At 39.3% G+C, this 18,842-nt stretch overlaps 1 protein-coding gene across 1 annotated transcript in view; it reads right to left on the bottom strand.

The window, feature by feature from the left end:
- Nucleotides 1-906: 906 nt before the first annotated feature.
- Nucleotides 907-18,842, bottom strand: part of CDH2 (cadherin 2) — a 259,251-nt gene continuing 241,315 nt past the window's right edge. The window contains exons 14-16 of the mRNA XM_083187475.1: nt 18,396-18,535; nt 16,122-16,286; nt 907-2,309 (exon numbers count right to left, since the gene is read on the bottom strand). Of these exons, the coding sequence (XP_083043601.1) occupies nt 2,103-2,309; nt 16,122-16,286; nt 18,396-18,535 (512 nt within the window). The 3' untranslated portion in view covers nt 907-2,102. The remainder of the gene's footprint in view (nt 2,310-16,121; nt 16,287-18,395; nt 18,536-18,842) is intronic.

Here is an 18,842-nt window from a genome sequence, read left to right as displayed (position 1 = left end):
ATTCAAAAAAATCGGTAAAAAAGGATATATATTGAAAAGATGGAATGTGAATTCCATCTATTCTTTGCGAAAATGGCCGCTATTTCATCCTATCATCTATTTTTTTGTGAAATAGGGGCACCGAATAACCCCCTAAGAGTGAAAAATTTTATATCTTGTTTTCTTCTAGGTATTTACCATCAATGCCGAATACCTAACAAATATCTAAGTTAAAGGCAAACAGAGTCATTGAATTGCAAATATAGGGGAAAGTGTTTTATGCTTTGACATATAAAGCCAAGTTTTTATCATCAAATGGATTTATTATTCTTCCATAAACTTTAGGACACAAAAAGGACAAATGCAAAGTTTTATTACTGAAATTCCCCAGGTCCAGTGCACCACTTAATGGCGAGAACGTCAATCATTAGGAAAAAGCCAGACAACTGCATCCTCAAGAGCTAAAGGATTGCAGAATTGCTTAATGCATGATGTTTTCAGTCACCCTGGCTCAATGAAAAGGCATGTTCTAATTATTGGAAATTATTGTGTTAGACTTGTTCCTATTTATTACTAGTTATAAACAACACGGTACTGTAATACAAAATGCTCAGGTTTCATTAAACGTCCCTTATTTTCAGGACATGAATGAATGAACACTGTATCCTACAACTGCCACAGACATGAGATGTGGATTCCCAAGCAACACCTCAACCACTCAAATTCACCGTATACTTTTGTGCTCCAATATTCAAAAGGGAAATCAAATTTCTTTTCAGTAGGAAACATGAGAAGTAAGTTACAGCTATTGCACGCTGAAGTAATACACTTTTCATTTTTCTCATTGAAATCACGGCATCTTGGGATTTTTCACAGCTTTCAAAATTGTTGAAGTGGAAACAAAAAAAATTCAAACCAGTCACCAGATCCAAAATTAGCATTTTATTCAGAACGTGGGGTCAGAGGTGCATCATTTATATTCTGGTACACAATACAGAGGCAAAGCCGTTGTCAGAGTCTCTCCAGTTTAAAAGCTTCCCACCCCCTTAAACATGAATTAGTAGCGCCACCAACGTCAGTTTGCCCCTATTTGTTGTTGTGTTTTTTATTTTTGGTACAAATTATGTAAAACATTTGTGCTAAGAACGTTTTGTTTTCGCCCTCCCAAACCGATAATAATAGAAAAAAAATCAGTGTACGGAATCTAGAGTTTGTTTGATTTAACATAACTGTGTTTTGTCACCTGTTTTGTAAATACTTTATCCATAAAGAAAAAAAGTTATAAACATGCAAAACCTGAATTCATAGTCCAAATAATACATACACATGTTCTGAAGCTTGGGAACTTCTGTATAGACTATGCTGATAAAACATTATGTACACATACCATTTTTACAGTGAAGTGAAAAAAATACCCAAATGAAAAAAAAGTGTACATTGATTAAGACCAAAATGTGCCTATCTTGTGGAAAAAAATAATTCAATCTTGCTACCAAAAAAACCCCCCCTCCATTATGCTAGAAACAGGTGATATGACAACTCCCCTTTCCTGCAACCAACTGCAAAAATCGGTGACTTTTAATGAGAAAAATCCTAACATCTAAAACTAGGAATAATGCACTGTACATGTCAATCACGTGGATTTGTTTGCAGCTAATAAAGTTATTCTAATGAAATTTGTTCTCAATTCCAGATTTTAACAAAAGAAACATGATGTAAAAAAAGAAAAAGAAAAAAAGGCGCGATGAAAGAAATCCTTGATTACTTACGCCACCCCTCCCACAACATACCTTGTCTTTTCACCCTTTCAGAAATCAGTACCATTAAAGCGTTGAACATAAAACTAAATCCGATCTGAAAAAGGTACAAAAAGGCACATAAAATCCCAGTGCTTCTGTACTGTAAAATTCAAGTGTAACTGAGCTCAATCAATTTTTTCCAAACAGTATTGGATGACTGATATTCCCACTGAGCCCAAATTGGTTTGCAGCCTAGGCCAAAGCTTTCAAACAAGCACTTGTGCTAGTAGACTACAAAGTTAAAGCCAAGCTTCTTTACGCTTTTTGGGAATATCAGTTCAAATGTTTGTTCTTGTCCACAAAAACGAAAGGTCAATCCAAAATTCAATCATCTCCTCCGCCATACATGTCAGCAAGTTTCTTGAAGCGAGGACCCCAGTCATTAAGGTAATCATAATCTTGTTCGCCACCACTACTTGATGAGTTCAGGGAGCTTAGAGACCCAGCTGTGGAGCCGCTACCTTCGTAGTCAAAGACTAAGAGAGAGTCGTAAGGTGGAGCTGTGGGGTCATTGTCTGCTGCTTTCAGTCCCTATAAACAAAAATACAATATTTTAAGAAAATTCCTTAAAAAATATACAATGATACATTCAGTTAAATAATGTCTATTTTACTATTAATTCACAAAATGTGTTTGTATTTTTCCACTGTGAATTAGTGAATTAGTATACTCAATATTTTCCAGCAGCTTTAAAATTACTGGAGAGTCGGACAGTTCGACAACATCAAACTTGACCCCAGTTTGTTCTCGGTTTGACCAGTTTTCTGGAATTAATGGGTTAATTTACTATGCGGCACTTCCGATCGTGTTTTGGCCAAAAATGTAAAAGGGTGATGCTTTTACTAGCATGGGTAGGCACAAACAAATTCAGAAGCACTAGGTTTTACAAGTCAATGCATAGTAATGTAACCCCTAAATATCTTAACCCAACTAGGCTTGTTGAACAATATTTCAAGTACCTTTATCTAGAAGTCACATGGGTGATCTGTGGCTGTAATAAAATGCAGCTTGAAGCTTTTATAGAGGGCATTAAAAGGTAAAATATTCAGAAAACATATCTACCGTGTACAGTATAATTTATTTCTTTTCCATCTCCAAGAGTTACCTTTGCAAAATATTGCTAGTAAATTATGGACTCAATAATTATCATTTATATAATTATATAATTGGTGGGACTGCTATGATATTACTGGTGCCTGTCTTTGTGTTTCCCTCCTATATCCCTATAGATTGTAAGCTTCCAGCAGGGCCCTCCTACCTCCAAGTCTGTCTGTTGTTACCCAGTTTGTTTTATCACTGTCTACTATTGTAAAGCGCAACGGAATCTGCTGCGCTATATACGAAACTGTAAATAAATATAGATCATTTATATGTTCATCATACATATTTGAATGTTACTTGTGTACTATAGCCTTAAAATAATAATAGTAAGGTATGTAATATTGTGGCTTCAACGATTATTTTGAAGCCACGTATGGTGTTGTTAGAGCGTGCGTCTCATGATCTGTAAGAGATTAGCAATAACAAGAGTAAATATTTTGCAGGAAATGTAGGATGCATCTAACAAGTAAAAAACATATGCAGGTGCATTACATTTATTAATGTAAAAAGGACGTTACAAATGTAGAATCAATTTAAATAAAATATCACACATTTAAAGAAGCTTTCCACCTCAAGATTAAATTATGCTACTTGTGCATGTCCATGTGGATCTATTGATAATATCTGTTTTTTTTTTCCTTTCACAGTTTTTTTTTTTTCATTTAAATAATTTATTTTATTAAATCAGAAACACTGAGTATAAATGTCTAAGGCACAGACATGAATTAGGCATATCAAATGTAGCATGGGATAATCAATGAGATACAATATGACATAATCTAATCCATTTCCATGTGGAACCATTTCAATATGAATGCACTGTAATCTCTCACATGCAGGGCCCTCTTCTCTCATGTGCCCTGTCTTCTTTTACCCAAACCATCTCCATACTTCATTCAATGGCATCTAATCCTTTGGCTTTACACCACCCTAATACTTATTTTAGAATTGTCTGCTGATGCAGAAATGTACTTTTCTATACTGTCTTGAATTATAAGTCACTGTATCTGGGCGCTGATCACATTTGGCACTATAAATGACAATAATTATAATAATATGCCGACTTACAGTACATATGGTTAAATATTTCAATAAATTCTAAACTACCTTAAAATATCAGCATAAATTAAATGCCATTAAAGACAAAAAGTAAAAGAAAAAGGGTGCCTGGATAACACAATAGGAGTCAAACGCATGCTACTATGAATTTGAGATTGTGTTCGAGTTGGCAAAGTTGCAGTAAGGCTTTCCCATCTGTCAAATAAGGAGGAAGCCTTTCACAGTTTTTCAATATCTGAAAATGTGACGGGGTGCTAATAGAGCTGTCCTGCCAGGATTATATAAATGTGTGGGCGAAGAAATTTAAAGAAGCCAGAATTGTATGTACTGTAGGTGGTTTTATTAAAAGTTACAGAAGGATATATAAAATATACAAATACATTAAAGTTAACTTAAGGTAGAAAATAACTTTAAACCCTGACAAATAATTTGGCAGTAAAAGTAAAAATATATTTTTTAACAGTATCATTGATATTACAGGAAAGATTGATTGCAATGAAGGCTTATAATTTTTAACTTCATGGAAAATGGAGAAGGCCATTGCATATTAGTTATAGCTGACAATTTTTTTTCTCTATAAATGACTATGTAAAAAGAAATAGTTTGCATGGGCTGGAATGTGCACATCGGTCAAACCAAGATTACATTTATAACTGATAAAATTTAGAAATGAAAGCATTATATAGATATTTTTCATAGGAATGTGCTTTCATTTATTAAGAAACAGCTTAAAACAAAATTCACTCTCCTAAACCCGCTCCCAGACTCCTGTCAAACTAGACAATGAGAGTTTGGCAGTGGATTTTGGAGAGTGAAGTCTCATGTTGATTCCTGGAGGCTTAAATAGACACAGCACAACTGCCGATCATGGATACACCTCCAACATATATATGACATATAGCTTCACATGTATGTTTATATGTGCTTAGTGTCCACTTTTGCACTAGGTAGTCAGCACTGCAGCAGCTGCAGAATATTATCCTATCTTATTTAGCATGCATACCCCACATTTCCTAGAATGTAAAGCCATTTTGGACCATTGTTGCCTTATGCTACTCTACAGAAGTTGCTTGTGTCATGATACTGTGTCCTCATGCATCACTGCAGCAGTTATGCCCACCTTGGTGCACTGGGTCCCAGGAGGCAATTCTAGTATTGGACATCTTTTTTGGTGCGCCTGAGTCTCTGAATCTGTATATAAAGTGCTAAGATGCAGATGTCATGGCTTTTTAATGCCAGGTTCTACTTGGTATACAGACTCAGTTGAACATAGATATACAAATGTTGCATATCAAATTAGCCAGAACAATCTCCCAGTGTGGAACAGCTGTACCGCGTTGCTAAGAAATTTATTTTTGACAAAAAAAAGACAAGATGTGTGAGGATACCTTATTACATATAATAATAATAATGTATATCTCCAACTGTTGGGACAGGCCTTTGTCTCAATTAATGAACAGCTGGAAAGTTTGTCCCACTGTTGTATCACTTTTTAGTGTTGTGGCACCGAAGTGGTGTTATTGGGAAGGAATGGCAGCAGCCCCCCATTTTGAAAGTAACCAGCAAACTATGAGGAGTGGCCACATCCACTGCTTTGTAGATATGTTTTATTCAATGCAATCCCAGCAGGGAAAGCTTTTGCTACCTCAATCACACCCCCACCCAAACTAATCTATTCCCATGTAGTTTTTGCAACTACTACGGGAGGCAGAAAACATGGCGATACAGTATATGTCCATATATGTATATGTCCAGTAAGTAGGATGTCTTGGAGCAGACTAGACATCAATGTCATGAGCATGGAGCAGGTTGTAGTGAGATATGCTGTGAAGCAAATATTGGAGTAGCTGTGATGGTTCACAATGGCGCACATGCTGAAGCAATGAAGAAAGGAGGTGTGCTGGAAAACACTGAGACAAACTGCTGTGAAGCAAGTACAGAAGTGGGTAGAATGCTGAGAATCAAACACTAAAGAATGTTTGTCGGAACACACTAAGGCAGAATGCTGAGAATCAAATATTGAAGCGGATTTGCTGGAACACATTGAGGCAGAATACTGAGAAGTAAATATGGAGTAGATACTGAACCAGGACCATTAGTCAGAATACTAATCCTCAGGGATGTTGTACTGGCAATGTGCTGTCAGTGGTGGTTTCAATAGGGCGATCTAGTTGTTGATGGCTATGTGGAACATGTTACTAAGGTTGCTGGTAGATGACTGATCCAAGCAAGATGGCAGTGCCCATGGCATAGAACATATTTAGATTCTCATAAATAAAAAAAAGTCCAATGTTATCAAAATGTCACAGGCCCTTGTGGCTCCCTCAAGCTAGGAGTCATGTGCAGCATGGCGTACTGAGGCTAGACATATAAGGACACATCTGTACCTGTACTTTTTACTTTTGACATTTCATAATAATGATTTAAATGGAAAATATCTTTTTAATAATACTCAAAACTGATAACAATGCAATTACATTTTCCACAAACAATGTACAGTTTTGTGGTGGAAGAATCTCTTTTGCATAGATGTGAATTTCACACAGTAAAGTCTTTGAATTTGTTTATACTGTTCTGCACAATGCCGCCCCACACTGTATTTGTATATATGCATATAGTAGAATTTATAGTTAATAGAGCTGGAATGATGATGCACAATGTATCCTGCATTATGCTGTGTGTTGTGGCTGGGGTTGGGTTGTGAGCACTTAGGAGCTGATTCTGGTTGACTTGGTAAGCTTTGAGGATCGCAGCTTATTGCATGCCAGAGAGCCCGCCCCGTCGAATACCCACCCCAAGTCCCGTCGCTACCATGAGAGGGGATTTGGAACTAAGGCACATCCCTTTGTATGCTGCCGCTGCAGGAGAAATCAGTTGATGGTCTACTGACTTATATTTGCAGGCGGTATATTTTCCCACGGTACACTTCGTCCCACCCGCGTTCCCATGGGAACACCCAGCGTTTTAATGGGTACACCCATGAAATACTGGGTGTTCCCATAGTCAACACCCAACCCCACTGCCATCTACCTCTAGCCCGCCCAACTCCCTGCGAATGGCTCGGCGACTAGGCATGTTGCCGAAGCTATTCACAAAGGAGACCTGCACATGTGCAGTCCCTCTACCATCACAATGGGAGTGAATTTGCCTTGTTATGAAGGAATTAGAATCAGGCCTTTAGCCAAAACTCCTGTGGCAAAACATATACAAATTGTGGCAAAGATTCTGTAAATATTTTGCAGAACATTAATATAACACATCATACTGTACTTCAGTAAAACGTTTACTCTTCAATATGTCCTATCCAGATATAACATTGTGCACTGCAAAAGTGTTTCTTTGTGGAATTGATAATAATCAAAGAAGGAAAGACGGACTAGATTTGCAGTTCGCTTCTTAAGCATTACACCTAAAGCAAAGCAAATCCATTTTTTGCTTTAACTTGTTACAGCCAGAAAAAGTAAATGCTAGTCAACAGGAGGGATTTGCAATATGAGACAAAAAAGATCAACGGGGTGTCAACATAGCCCTAGACACTCTTGCTTAAATCTATTTAGGGCATATGCAGCAAAGGGAGGTAGACATTTCTAGAGTAGAGCGGCAAAGGGTCAGACGAAGCCTCTTTTTTAGTTCATTAATAGACTTTTGCCCGACTCAAAGTGACACAAGGAGGACTGTAATCTAGCAACCCATAAACAGCACAATCTTCATAATATGACAGAACTGTTTTATATATTTATATAGCACACACATATTCCACAGCGCTTTAGAGATAATATTTTGAACGTTCACATATGTCCTTGCCCCAGTGGAGCGAACAATCTATATTACCTACCACATGTACATGCACACATATTCTAGGGTTACATTTTGTTGGAAGCCAATTGACCTACCAGTATACATACTGTATATATTTGGGTTGTGGGAGGAAACCGGAATACCCGGAGTAAACCCATGGAAACATGGGGAGAATATACAAACTCTGCACAGTTAGAGCCATGGTGGGAATTGAACCCATGATATCAGTGCTGTGATGCAGTAATGCTAACCATTACACCAACCGTGCCGCCCCACAGAAGGTGGGTTGTTAAAAATGTAGAAAAAAAAGAAACAAAAAAGACTCAGTGGGAGCACTCTTGCCCAAACACAACCAACCATAATGTAAGAAAGGTAATAACTATTGTTTAAAACACAATTTTATTGTCCTTTAAAATATTTTGAATATTGTACGCAGGTTGTATATTACTTGTGATAAGTCTTGCGAAATGTATATAACAACATATATCATGCAATCTTGTCAGTCTATACTGAGATGTAGTATCAGCAATGCCAATTCAGGCAGGTAAGTGTTATGCAGAGACCCACGTGTGCACTTCTGTCTATATTACATTATGAGGACCATCATTCATCCACTATGCAGTCCATGCTGGAAAGTATAAGATTTTTTTCGGATTTTGGAATATATATATTTTCCATACTTGGAGCGGACAGGGGTGTGAGTCCCGCACAGAGTCTACCCCCACTTCAAATTCCGCTTCAGAGGGAGTGGATGCTTGTTGTGGAGGGTGTGGCCTGAGTAGCCTGAACCAACAATATTACACGATTAGGCCGACAGGGGGTCAATATTTAGGTTGGTGGTGCTCCCATGAGTCCGAAATAACTTAGACAAATGGTTTAGAGAGAAAAAGAGAACTCTTTTTTTGGGACAATTATATTTTCCATACTTACCTGGTCCTTTGGTGGTGCCCCGATGGTCCCCCGACGTCCACAGCGGCCTTCATGATCCTCTTCAGTGGCATCTCTGGTCCCAGGGGTGCATTGTACGAGTGCGCCGGTGACATCACTGGCTCGCCCAAGCACTTGCGCAATGCACCCCTGGGACTGGAGTTGCCGCTGAAGAGGATCCCGGAAGTCGACGTGGACATCAGAGGATGAGGTAAGTATGAAAAAAAGGGGTGGTGGGGGGTAAAAAAAGAAATATTCTAAAAAACCATGGTTTTCGGAATATTTCGGTTTTTGGAATACACGGATAAGGGAGACCCGACCTTTAGTTTAGTTGAATCTCCTTTAGTCTAATTGGTAGCAATTATTCGGTACTCTTTACCTAGAAGGGCGCCCATCGTGGTCATCGCGGGCATTGAATGCACTAAAAAATCGGGTGCGATGCGACCGACGCGATGCCCGCGATTTCCCATAGGGAACAATGTTAAATGTCTCACTTGACCCGATTTTCCTGTTCAATGCCTCAATTGACCCGATTTTTCCATAGGAAACAATGTTAAATGGGCCACAGAGGCCAAATAGGCACCCTGAAGTGTGAAATGGCCACCCCAATTGTTAATGCCACCCCACGATCAACGTCAACCCGAAGCGTGGCGAGCGCAGCGGTACGCGTCCTACGACCTTTTCATACCCCCACTATCCACGTCGGCGTGGAGTCGAGAATAGAAAGTGTGGCGAGCGCAGCGAGCCACCGAGCCCGAAGCGTGGCGAGCGCACGCGGATACCTTCACAGGTATACGCGTCCCCACGCGGGCTTCACAGCTGTCCTCGTCCCCTCGCGGGGCTCGCCACGCTTCGGGCTCGGTGGCTCGCTGCGCTCACCACACTTTCTATTCTCAACTCCACGCCGACGTGGATAGTGGGGGTATGAAAAGGTCGTAGGACGCGTACCGCCGCCCCTCGCGGGCTCGCTGCGCTCGCCACGCTTCGGGTTCACGTTGATCGTGGGGTGGCGTTAACAATTGTGGGGGCCATTTCACACTTCAGGGTGCCTATTTGGCCTCTGTGGGCCATTTAACATTGTTTCCTATGGAAAAATCGGGTCAATTGAGGCATTGAACAGGAAAATCGGGTCAATTGAGACATTTAACATTGTTACCTATGGGAAATCGCGGGCATCGCGTCGGTCGCATCGCACCCAATTTTTTAGTGCATTCAATGCCCGCGATTTTTTACTAACGATGCCCACGATCAAAATCGTGAGTACTAAGTAAAGAGTACCAATTATTCTTACTGGGCATTACCGTATGATTGGTTACTATCCATGCTACACCTACATCATACCTGCATAATCAACTGTCTTGTAAACACTTATAAATTGATAGTTTGTAGACATGAGGCAATGTTTGTATAGATGGCATTTGGATTGTGTATAAAGGAATTAATTCTGTTTTAGAATTACAACCACACCACACTGGGTCTTCCCAATCTCTTCTGCCCTCAAAAGCCAAGCAGTGTTGGGCCGGATTAGTACTTGGATGGGAGACAACCAGGAGGAAACCAGGTGTCATAATAAACCTATGACAGCAATATACTATATACCTCATAACACATATGCCTAATAAGGACAAATATATATTTCCACACCACAGGCAGATGACCAATGATTTCATTTCCATTCTTATACTTTCCTGAATGTATAGTGGATGAATAACGGTCATCATATTATACTATAGACAGAAGTGCCTACTGTATGTGGTTTTCTGCATAGCACTTACCTGCCCGGATTGGCATTGCTAATACTACATCTCAGTATAGACTGATGAGATTGCATGATATAAGTATTGGAGACTTATGACCAGTAATATACAACCTGTACACCATATTCAAATTATTTTAAAGGTCATCAATAAATTGTGTTTTAAACAATAGTTTTTAACTTTGTTTTACATTAAATTTGGTTGTGTCTGGCCAAGAGTACTACCACAAAGAATCTTTATTCTGTCTTTATTATTCATGTATGAGTACGACTGTGCTCACTCTCGGAAGCTCTCGGAAGCTCACGGAAACGTGCTCACGTTCTGATAGCAGAACTCTCCAGGGAATTTTTCCGAACCTGTCAGGTGACTCATAGAATTACAAGCAATTGCTAATACTCTATGTCAGTCTTTTTCCAGACACCTAAAATCGAATAATTAATTTTATTGACCTGTGCTGACTTCCACGTAACTCTCTTTCCCCCGGGTTGTTAAAAATATCAGGACAGGTTAATCATTGATCTATAAAGAATACAGACATAAATTTGCACCATCTATTAAAAGGATAGGGCTGGAGGAGTCAGGGGTACTGGAAGACAATGGTACAAAGAGGAGACTGGAAGAAACCAAAAGGACATAAGATTGGCTGATAATTCTGGCCACAGAAACTAGCAGTGACATCACAGTCATGGCTCCTGTGCCTGTAAACACACACAGAAGTGCACACTACATATAAAATATATATCCCAATGGTCGTGCGAATGACATGGTTCACAGATATATGTGGTCAACACAGCAGTCATGGGGTGATTCAGACCCGTTTGTTTGGGTCCGTTTTCGATGGGGGGGTATGCACATGTCTGAGAACGCAGGCGTGGCGATGCCTACTAGGTCAGGTGGCTGACATCACCTAATGTCAGCAACAGCCCCCAATTCGGTTATATGCGGGCATCTGCAAAGTAGGTTTGGACTTACTTTATAGAGCGAACAGCCGGGGCAGCATTTTACCAAGCACAATGCCAAGACTTTAGTGTGGATAACTATGTTGAAGGGGGCGGGGAAGGGGTCAGTGCTCGACAACCAAGCCTGGTTAGTTATACATTGTTACAATAATAATTTTTACTGCAGAAGAATACTATGCATTCTTGGCTAGAATCATAGGATACTTTCAAACATTATGTAAAGTTTATGAGCTTAGTAGCTGGTGAGAATAATCTAATAGTAAGAAATATTAGCATGTAAGGTGGATGATCCGCTTCACTACAGTGAGGTTTGCAGAATCCATTTTTGTCAAATAGCAAAGGATTACGATGAAATAATTATTGCCGAAAACGCAAACTGTTATACTGTATAAACATAACATGACTATATTTTACATTGTGTGGTTTTTGCATCTTTGAGAGCTAAACACTAAATAATACAAGGACTACATTCTGTCCTTCACTATTATTACGTACACGGCCTACTTTGCTTAAATAACTTGAATACCAAATCACTGGGCTGTTAAAATGCTTCACAAGACAAGTGTATAAAGCACTTACATAATTGATTTCATTTGGCTGCTCTATACACTAATCCTATTTAAAACAACTCTTGGTAATTATGAAGGTATTGAATTTCAACTATTCTCCCGGACTGAAAGGAGGATACGTGAGGGAAATAAAAATTAACTATTATTAAATTTGGTTTATAAAAGACAATGCGGTACTGGTAGACTATTATTTGCAAGCCAAAATGGATTTCTCCTGTGAATACCGTAGCCATTTTTTTTTTCAGAGGCACAAATGTATAGTAGAAATACATTCACTGTAGTTTAAATGTTCTAGATGCACACTGTATTGATGAAGAACAAGCAGCAAGAAGCAAAAAAGTCTGGTTAATTGGAAAAACTTGGAGACATATCCATTATCTGTACTGAGCACAAAACGTATTCAAAGCACAAACAGGCTGCATTGTTATTCCTTTTTGGAAATGGTCTGTTCAACGGCAAACTGATTGTATAACTATGTATAAGGAAAGCAACTCATTTACTAAATTAGAATATGGACAAACATAAGACATTAATGAGTCATTGTCACAAAGTTCCTTAATTCTGCAACTTGTTCAATGCTTTAAAGCAGTGGTTCCCAAACTGTGTGCCGTGGCTCCCTGGGGTGCCTCGGGACACATGAAGGGGTGCCGCGGCTTGGTGGTCTAGGATAGTGATGTGTAGTTCGTGAATGATTAGTTCAAAATGATCTAATCTTCAAAGTGAACTAAATCGTTCAGATCACTGCTCTGACAAAGATTAGTTCATTTAGTTCACCAGGAAGTAAAGCAAGTGGTAAGTGTAACACACAGACAGATAGAGCCCAGTGTAACACACACACAGACAGAGCCCAGTGTAACACAGACAGACAGAGCCCAGCAGCTCCATAAGGCTCATTTACTGGATCTTTACTTCCTGTATCTAAAGTTAAAAGTACAACAAAGCCCAGCAAATACAGATCTAATAAAATAAAAATATGCACTGCCTAGCCAAAGTCTGTGTGGTGTGTCTGTGAGTGAGAATGAGTGCTCATGTTGCTCACCTTTATGTGATACTATCATTATATGATTAGTTCAGATGTCCAAACACTTACTGCTGCTGCTTCTGGTACTGGGTCCTGAGCATACTGCTGTGCTAAATCTTCTGCTGGGACTTGTGTAGGAGCTTATGCAGCAGCCATGTTATCAGCTCTCATGCAATACACAGGAGGCAGTACATATTAGCTGCCAAAGATGGCAGTGCTGAGCTCAGACATGGTCTGGACTCTGCGGATCTACATTGTCCTGATGACTCATGAGTCCTGCAAATAGTTCAGTAGTTCAATTAGTTCACTGATCATACAGATCCCTGAACTAATCTCTGACTATACACCATAATGAGACTGTGCAGTACCTGTGAGCTACCATGTGTGGCACTGCTGTGCTCAGGCACATGTATTGTGTGTATGCAGCCACAGACACAGTGCTGGCTGCTGCATGTTATACAGTATACTGTAGTAGCTCTGTTTACTCCACATTACAGTCAGAGATGGATATGTATGAACCTTCATGATACATACAGAGGAGCAGTTGCCCCTAGCAACCAATCAGCAACTGGTTACTTTGCAAAGTCTCTACTTTATCTCTCTCTAAGGTCAGTTACATTGGGGCAAGGGGACATGTTTTTTTTAATTACTGTATTTTAAAAGCAGAAAAAAATTGACTTATTAAATTACTCTGAATTTGGGTATTTTACTTGCATATTATGGAAGGTAAAATAACCACCACAATGGGATTAATATGGCAGAGCTAAACAATAAACATGTCACTAGAAGGGTGCTGTATAACTTATTGCTTTTCTAAACTAGAAAATAATCTGATTTATTAAACATACAGTACAGTATATGATCATTCTAACAAGACTCTAACTCCTACAATGAGCTAGTATTACAATGCCTGCTCTGTGTGTCATAATCTAGTCTAGTTCATCTAGATCCATGCACTCCTCTCAGTCTCTGAGTCAGTGATGGAATAATGAACTAAATGAACTAGATGAACTAATCTTCTGATCTAATCTTTTGGGTGAACTAGATCATAATGAACTAGTCACCAAAACGAACTAGATTTCCCATCACTAGTCTAGGACCAACTCAAATTATTAATGGTTAATTATTTATGAGCAAAACCAGTGCTGGTGGCTGCCAATCATAGAATGTGTACAAACAGAAGCAAATCCTGCCCTTTACCACATAACTGCCGCTAAGAATCGCATATAAACCCAATCTAATTAATTTTTTTGGGACCTAGGGGTGCCGTGAAAAAAATTCTAATTCTCTAGGGTGCCGTGAATCAAAAAATATTGGGAACCCCTGCTTTAAAGGGAAGAGTGGGCCCAGTGTCAGACCGGGACATGAAGGGCCACCAGGGAAATGCAGTAGTAGGGACATATGCTTAAGTGCTTAAGGGTGTGTCCAGGCTCTAATGTGGGTGTGTCCAGGCTCCAGTACGTGGCTCCAGTACATATATAGTAAACACTGCAAATGCATGCATAAAAATGTACCAAATTAATATCAGCAGTGCACTGTAGATAATACACCATAGCCCTGTGCAGTATAATGTAACATGTATAATGTATACTTCAAGTGCACTAGGATAGAGTCTGGAACCGGATATCTGCAGGAGGGGCTGCGGCAACAGGCAGTGGGTGTTTTCCCTAATCTCCCGTTGACCAGTCTGACCCTGAGTGGACCAAGAATAAAGATGCCCATACACTGAGCCGATTTGGGACAATTCCAACTAATCGGGCTGTGAAATCGGCCCAAATTGGCTCAGTATGATGTCCCCTCAGGTCCGATGCGCATCTCCTCCTGCCCGTCCGACCACCCGACCTGGGACCTCCCTCCCCACACCGCTGATGGCGGGCAGCTTGTAGTGGCGGGCAGCGATTTATTGCATGTAAAAATGACACATCAAGTGCCAAATCAATGTGAGCCTCCCGGGGAGCTGCCGGTGGCTCTCAAGTGCAAACTGGTCCAATTTATCCGTAGGACAAATCGGCCCAGTGTATGGGGGCCTTTAAAGGTTCTGAGCAAGCAGACTTGGCTTTAAACCTTCACACTTTAAGTGTGAGCTTAGATTAAAGCTACTGTATGTTTCTTGTAGGTGTCACTGTACCATGACAGACTTGCTGACAGTATCAAGCATCTTGCTAACATGTAGGTTTGCATTCAGAAAGTAAGCTACACAGACTGCCTTTTTGTCCTTAATGATAAAGTGTGTGTAACACAGCTATTGCACTGGGTATTGCTGCAGTCTGGCCAAGATTTAAGTAATTATGACTATTTGAAAACAGCAGGTTAATAGAGCTTCAAATAAAGCTAAGACCAAGAGAACACTTGAATGATTTATCATTGATTTATTCTTAACACGTAATTAATTAAGTTCCAATTGAAGCACATAATTTTCAGCTGATTGGGGGCATACCAGCCCACATGTGTACAACATGTTATACTGGAATGGATGCAGAGGAAATAAATAATAACCCAACAGCCTTGAGCATACAGGTATGTAAGGGTTGTATACAGGCAACATACAGAGCTGTAGGTGCTAGCCTTCATCTGTAAAATAACTTAATCACAAGTCTCTCTTGCTTAATGATAAAAACCAGTATCAGCATAATCAATGTCGTACCCATGTTTCAATTAGTGATACTTAACTGAGCATCTTAAATAATTTGTTCCTACTTTTTTTTTGTGCCATCTGGGTTTAGAAGCAGGTATTGCGCAGAGTGGGAGGGTTATGACTGTGATTCACAGATTTAATAAAAGTATGTGGGAGTTATGAGGGTGACCTGCTCTCTCGGGAGGCAGGGGTATCTCCCAGCCATACCGGTAGAGTAGGTAATAAGGCTAAACCCTTTGAGTGCCAAGGGAATTTGTCAAAATAGGTGTAAAAATTGGCAAGCAAACATTTTTATTCATCATAACGACCTGTAATTTTTACCTCATATAGAAATATAATCTTTTTTTACACATTTTTTATTTTAATTTATTTAACAAATGTGAGCGACGCTGGCATTTTGAATGGATATTTTGCGCATCTCTCACAGAGACGTTGGCGCTCAAATGGTTAAAATGAACAGTGTTGTTAGATCCTGTCAAAACATCGTTAACAGTTGTAAAGTATATATTAAATTCACCTCATTGATAAAGTCTCCAATATCACCAGGATGAGGAGCTGCTGATCTGATAGGGTACTGAGGCTCCGCATGAATTGGTCTTTCATCCATGCGTCTTATACCAACAGGTTTGATTGTGTCTGGTTCTACTGTGTCGGGCTGCTGCAGCTGGCTTAAATCATAGTCCTACAATAAAAGAAATATGTCAATTAAAAAAGCCATAAATAAGCAAAAAATAAAACAACACAATTAAGAATCTGTTGCTTAAATTAACACAGTTTTCCTGGTGGAACAATTAAAACATTTACACTCAGCTTTTATACGCATTTTTTTACACAACCAAGTGCAGACATACAGCCGATGTTAAGTTACGCTTTTGCCATTAGTAAATTTCAGGAATAATGGAAATATTGAAATTCAGTATTCATTGAAGGTGCCAGTTTAGGTGATAAAACACCTCGGTAGTATCTGACGCAATCAACACCTTAAGGGAAAGAAAATTAACTCATTTAATATGTGTGAAAAAAGGAAGTTGTGTTTTTCACTCTACAAAATGTAACATTTGCTTTTACATGTGAAGGAACACAGCCGTACTGAGTTATAAAATCTGTCATCAACTTAACCTGATATATTTTACTATAATGTCATGTCATTTACTCAGATGCCTTACAGAATATGCACTGTATTCTTTCCATATAAACCTCTACAGCCTTATTAAATAAGATATGGTAATATAATAGTCAGTGTGCCCATTTAACTAGTACAGTTTTGAGGCCTAATTTAGTAACGATTGTATATGATAAGATGCTTGCATATCTGATCCTTAAACAATGTATGTAGGAGGAGGTGCTTGCAAGGCCAACGAAACTGTGCCGTGACCACTTCTATAAAATCTGGGCAACATGCCCCTGTTCCAGAAAAGTAGCACCCCTGTCCTGTCCTTCCCTGCAAACACCTCTGCCTGTCAATCAGGCAGAAGCGATCACAGGACCCATCTGGCACATGCGTAGAACGGATCTGGTGTGTATGCCATTCCCCCACCATCGGGAACTGAGCTGCGGACTGCAGAAATAAAGCTTAATTAGGCTCTCAGTCAATGAAAGACCCCACAAAGTACAGAGAACATAGAAGTAGTCTAGACATCTACTGTCATTTAGTTGCACATGGAACTGAGCAACCAAACTAGATGTCAGGACAGATACTTCAAATTAGTTTGTATATTCTCCCCATGCATGCGTTGGTTTTCTCCGGGTACTCCGGTTGATTCCCGGGGGCTGCTTGGTGGGATAATATGTATTTTGAAATCTCAGTTATGTCTCCTACTAGCTATATTATATATTGTAGGTAAAGTTTGGTATATTTAATTTTTTTTCTGACCACTTTTTATTTTATGAAATAAATATGTTCTGTGGAAGGGACAGTATAGTTCCACAGAACGTATTTATAGGCATATTGCTATCCTTACAAATAAATAAGGATGAAATATGATTTGAGGTAACAGGTTCCTATCTGCTGTCAAATTCTATGTTTCTATGTCCTATGTAACAGCAGGATCTCAGGTTTAGAGCAGCGGGAAGACTGATTAGATCCAGTCCAGTTTTCTCCTATCTGATGAGAATGCTAGTTGGACTAATTAACAACACCTGTGGTTTTCTCTTAAATATCTGTTCAGGGCAGAGGGTTAGTTTCCAATGCCAGTTAGTGGCCAGGCAATAGGCTTGGGGTGTGGGGCTATGGACCTCTGGATTGATGCATCCACTTGTGAATCCTGTGAATTGCCTGCTGTAAAAACCTGTATGCTGTCTATTATCTGTCTTATTTCCTATACAGCGTATGTGATACTTTCACATTTCTATGCAGAAACTTTTTAATACTCTCTCCCCTACAACCAATACTATAGGCCATCTATAGTTTTAATTATAAATACTGCATTACACACAGTGTTTGTGTGTACAGATGTGTCCTGCTACATCTTCGTTGTGTGTAGCAGCGTACTCCCATTACAGGGAAAGGCATAGTGGGAGCATACAATCGCTTACACCCTGATATGCTGCGTTTCCTATACTGCAATGTGTACACAACACAAAGGGAATGCAGGTCTTCCCTCCCCAGGCCAGAAAATGCAAATTGCAGATGAATGTACTAAAAATATTTAAAGTAGAATACCTGTAAATCTATTGTAACCATAATGTGGAAAATATATATCTGTAGTCATTGCATACAGTTGGTTTGCAACCTGTAGTTTGGTCACAGGTTAAATGTTCTCAATGAAAGAAAATATAAACGAAGCATTACCTGGTCTTCCTCGCCTCCACCTTCTTCATCATACTTCAAGATGTTATCTCGCACATCGTCCTCTGGGTCAATGAGGAGCTGTTTGGCTTGTCTCTCCTTGTCTCGACGCTTCATCCATACGACAAACATTAATACTAGCGCTGCAGTGGGAAAAAGTCATAATAATCAGTCAAATACAGAAAGATCTGTAGTTAAAGTAGCAAACATAATGATTGCAGTTTGTGACTAAGGCACCAGCAAATTCATTAGTGTGCACGGTACAAAAGCAGACTAATAGTAATGCGATAGTTGGCTCAAGCCCATAATGGAATTTTCACCCAATTATTTCCAAATCTTACTTTAAACATATCTGATTTCTCTTGTAGACAAATTAAGTAAGGCAATTAGTTTTACTAAGGCCTTTAAATATTAATATACTTTAACTTGAACAAGTAAATCAATTTGTAT

This window comes from Crinia signifera, chromosome 5, assembly GCF_055691185.1.
Source record: "Crinia signifera chromosome 5, ASM5569118v1, whole genome shotgun sequence".
Taxonomy (NCBI): Eukaryota; Metazoa; Chordata; class Amphibia; order Anura; family Myobatrachidae; genus Crinia; species Crinia signifera.
The sequence above is the reverse complement of the archived record's forward strand: the minus strand, read 5'-3'. Positions and strand labels throughout refer to the sequence as shown.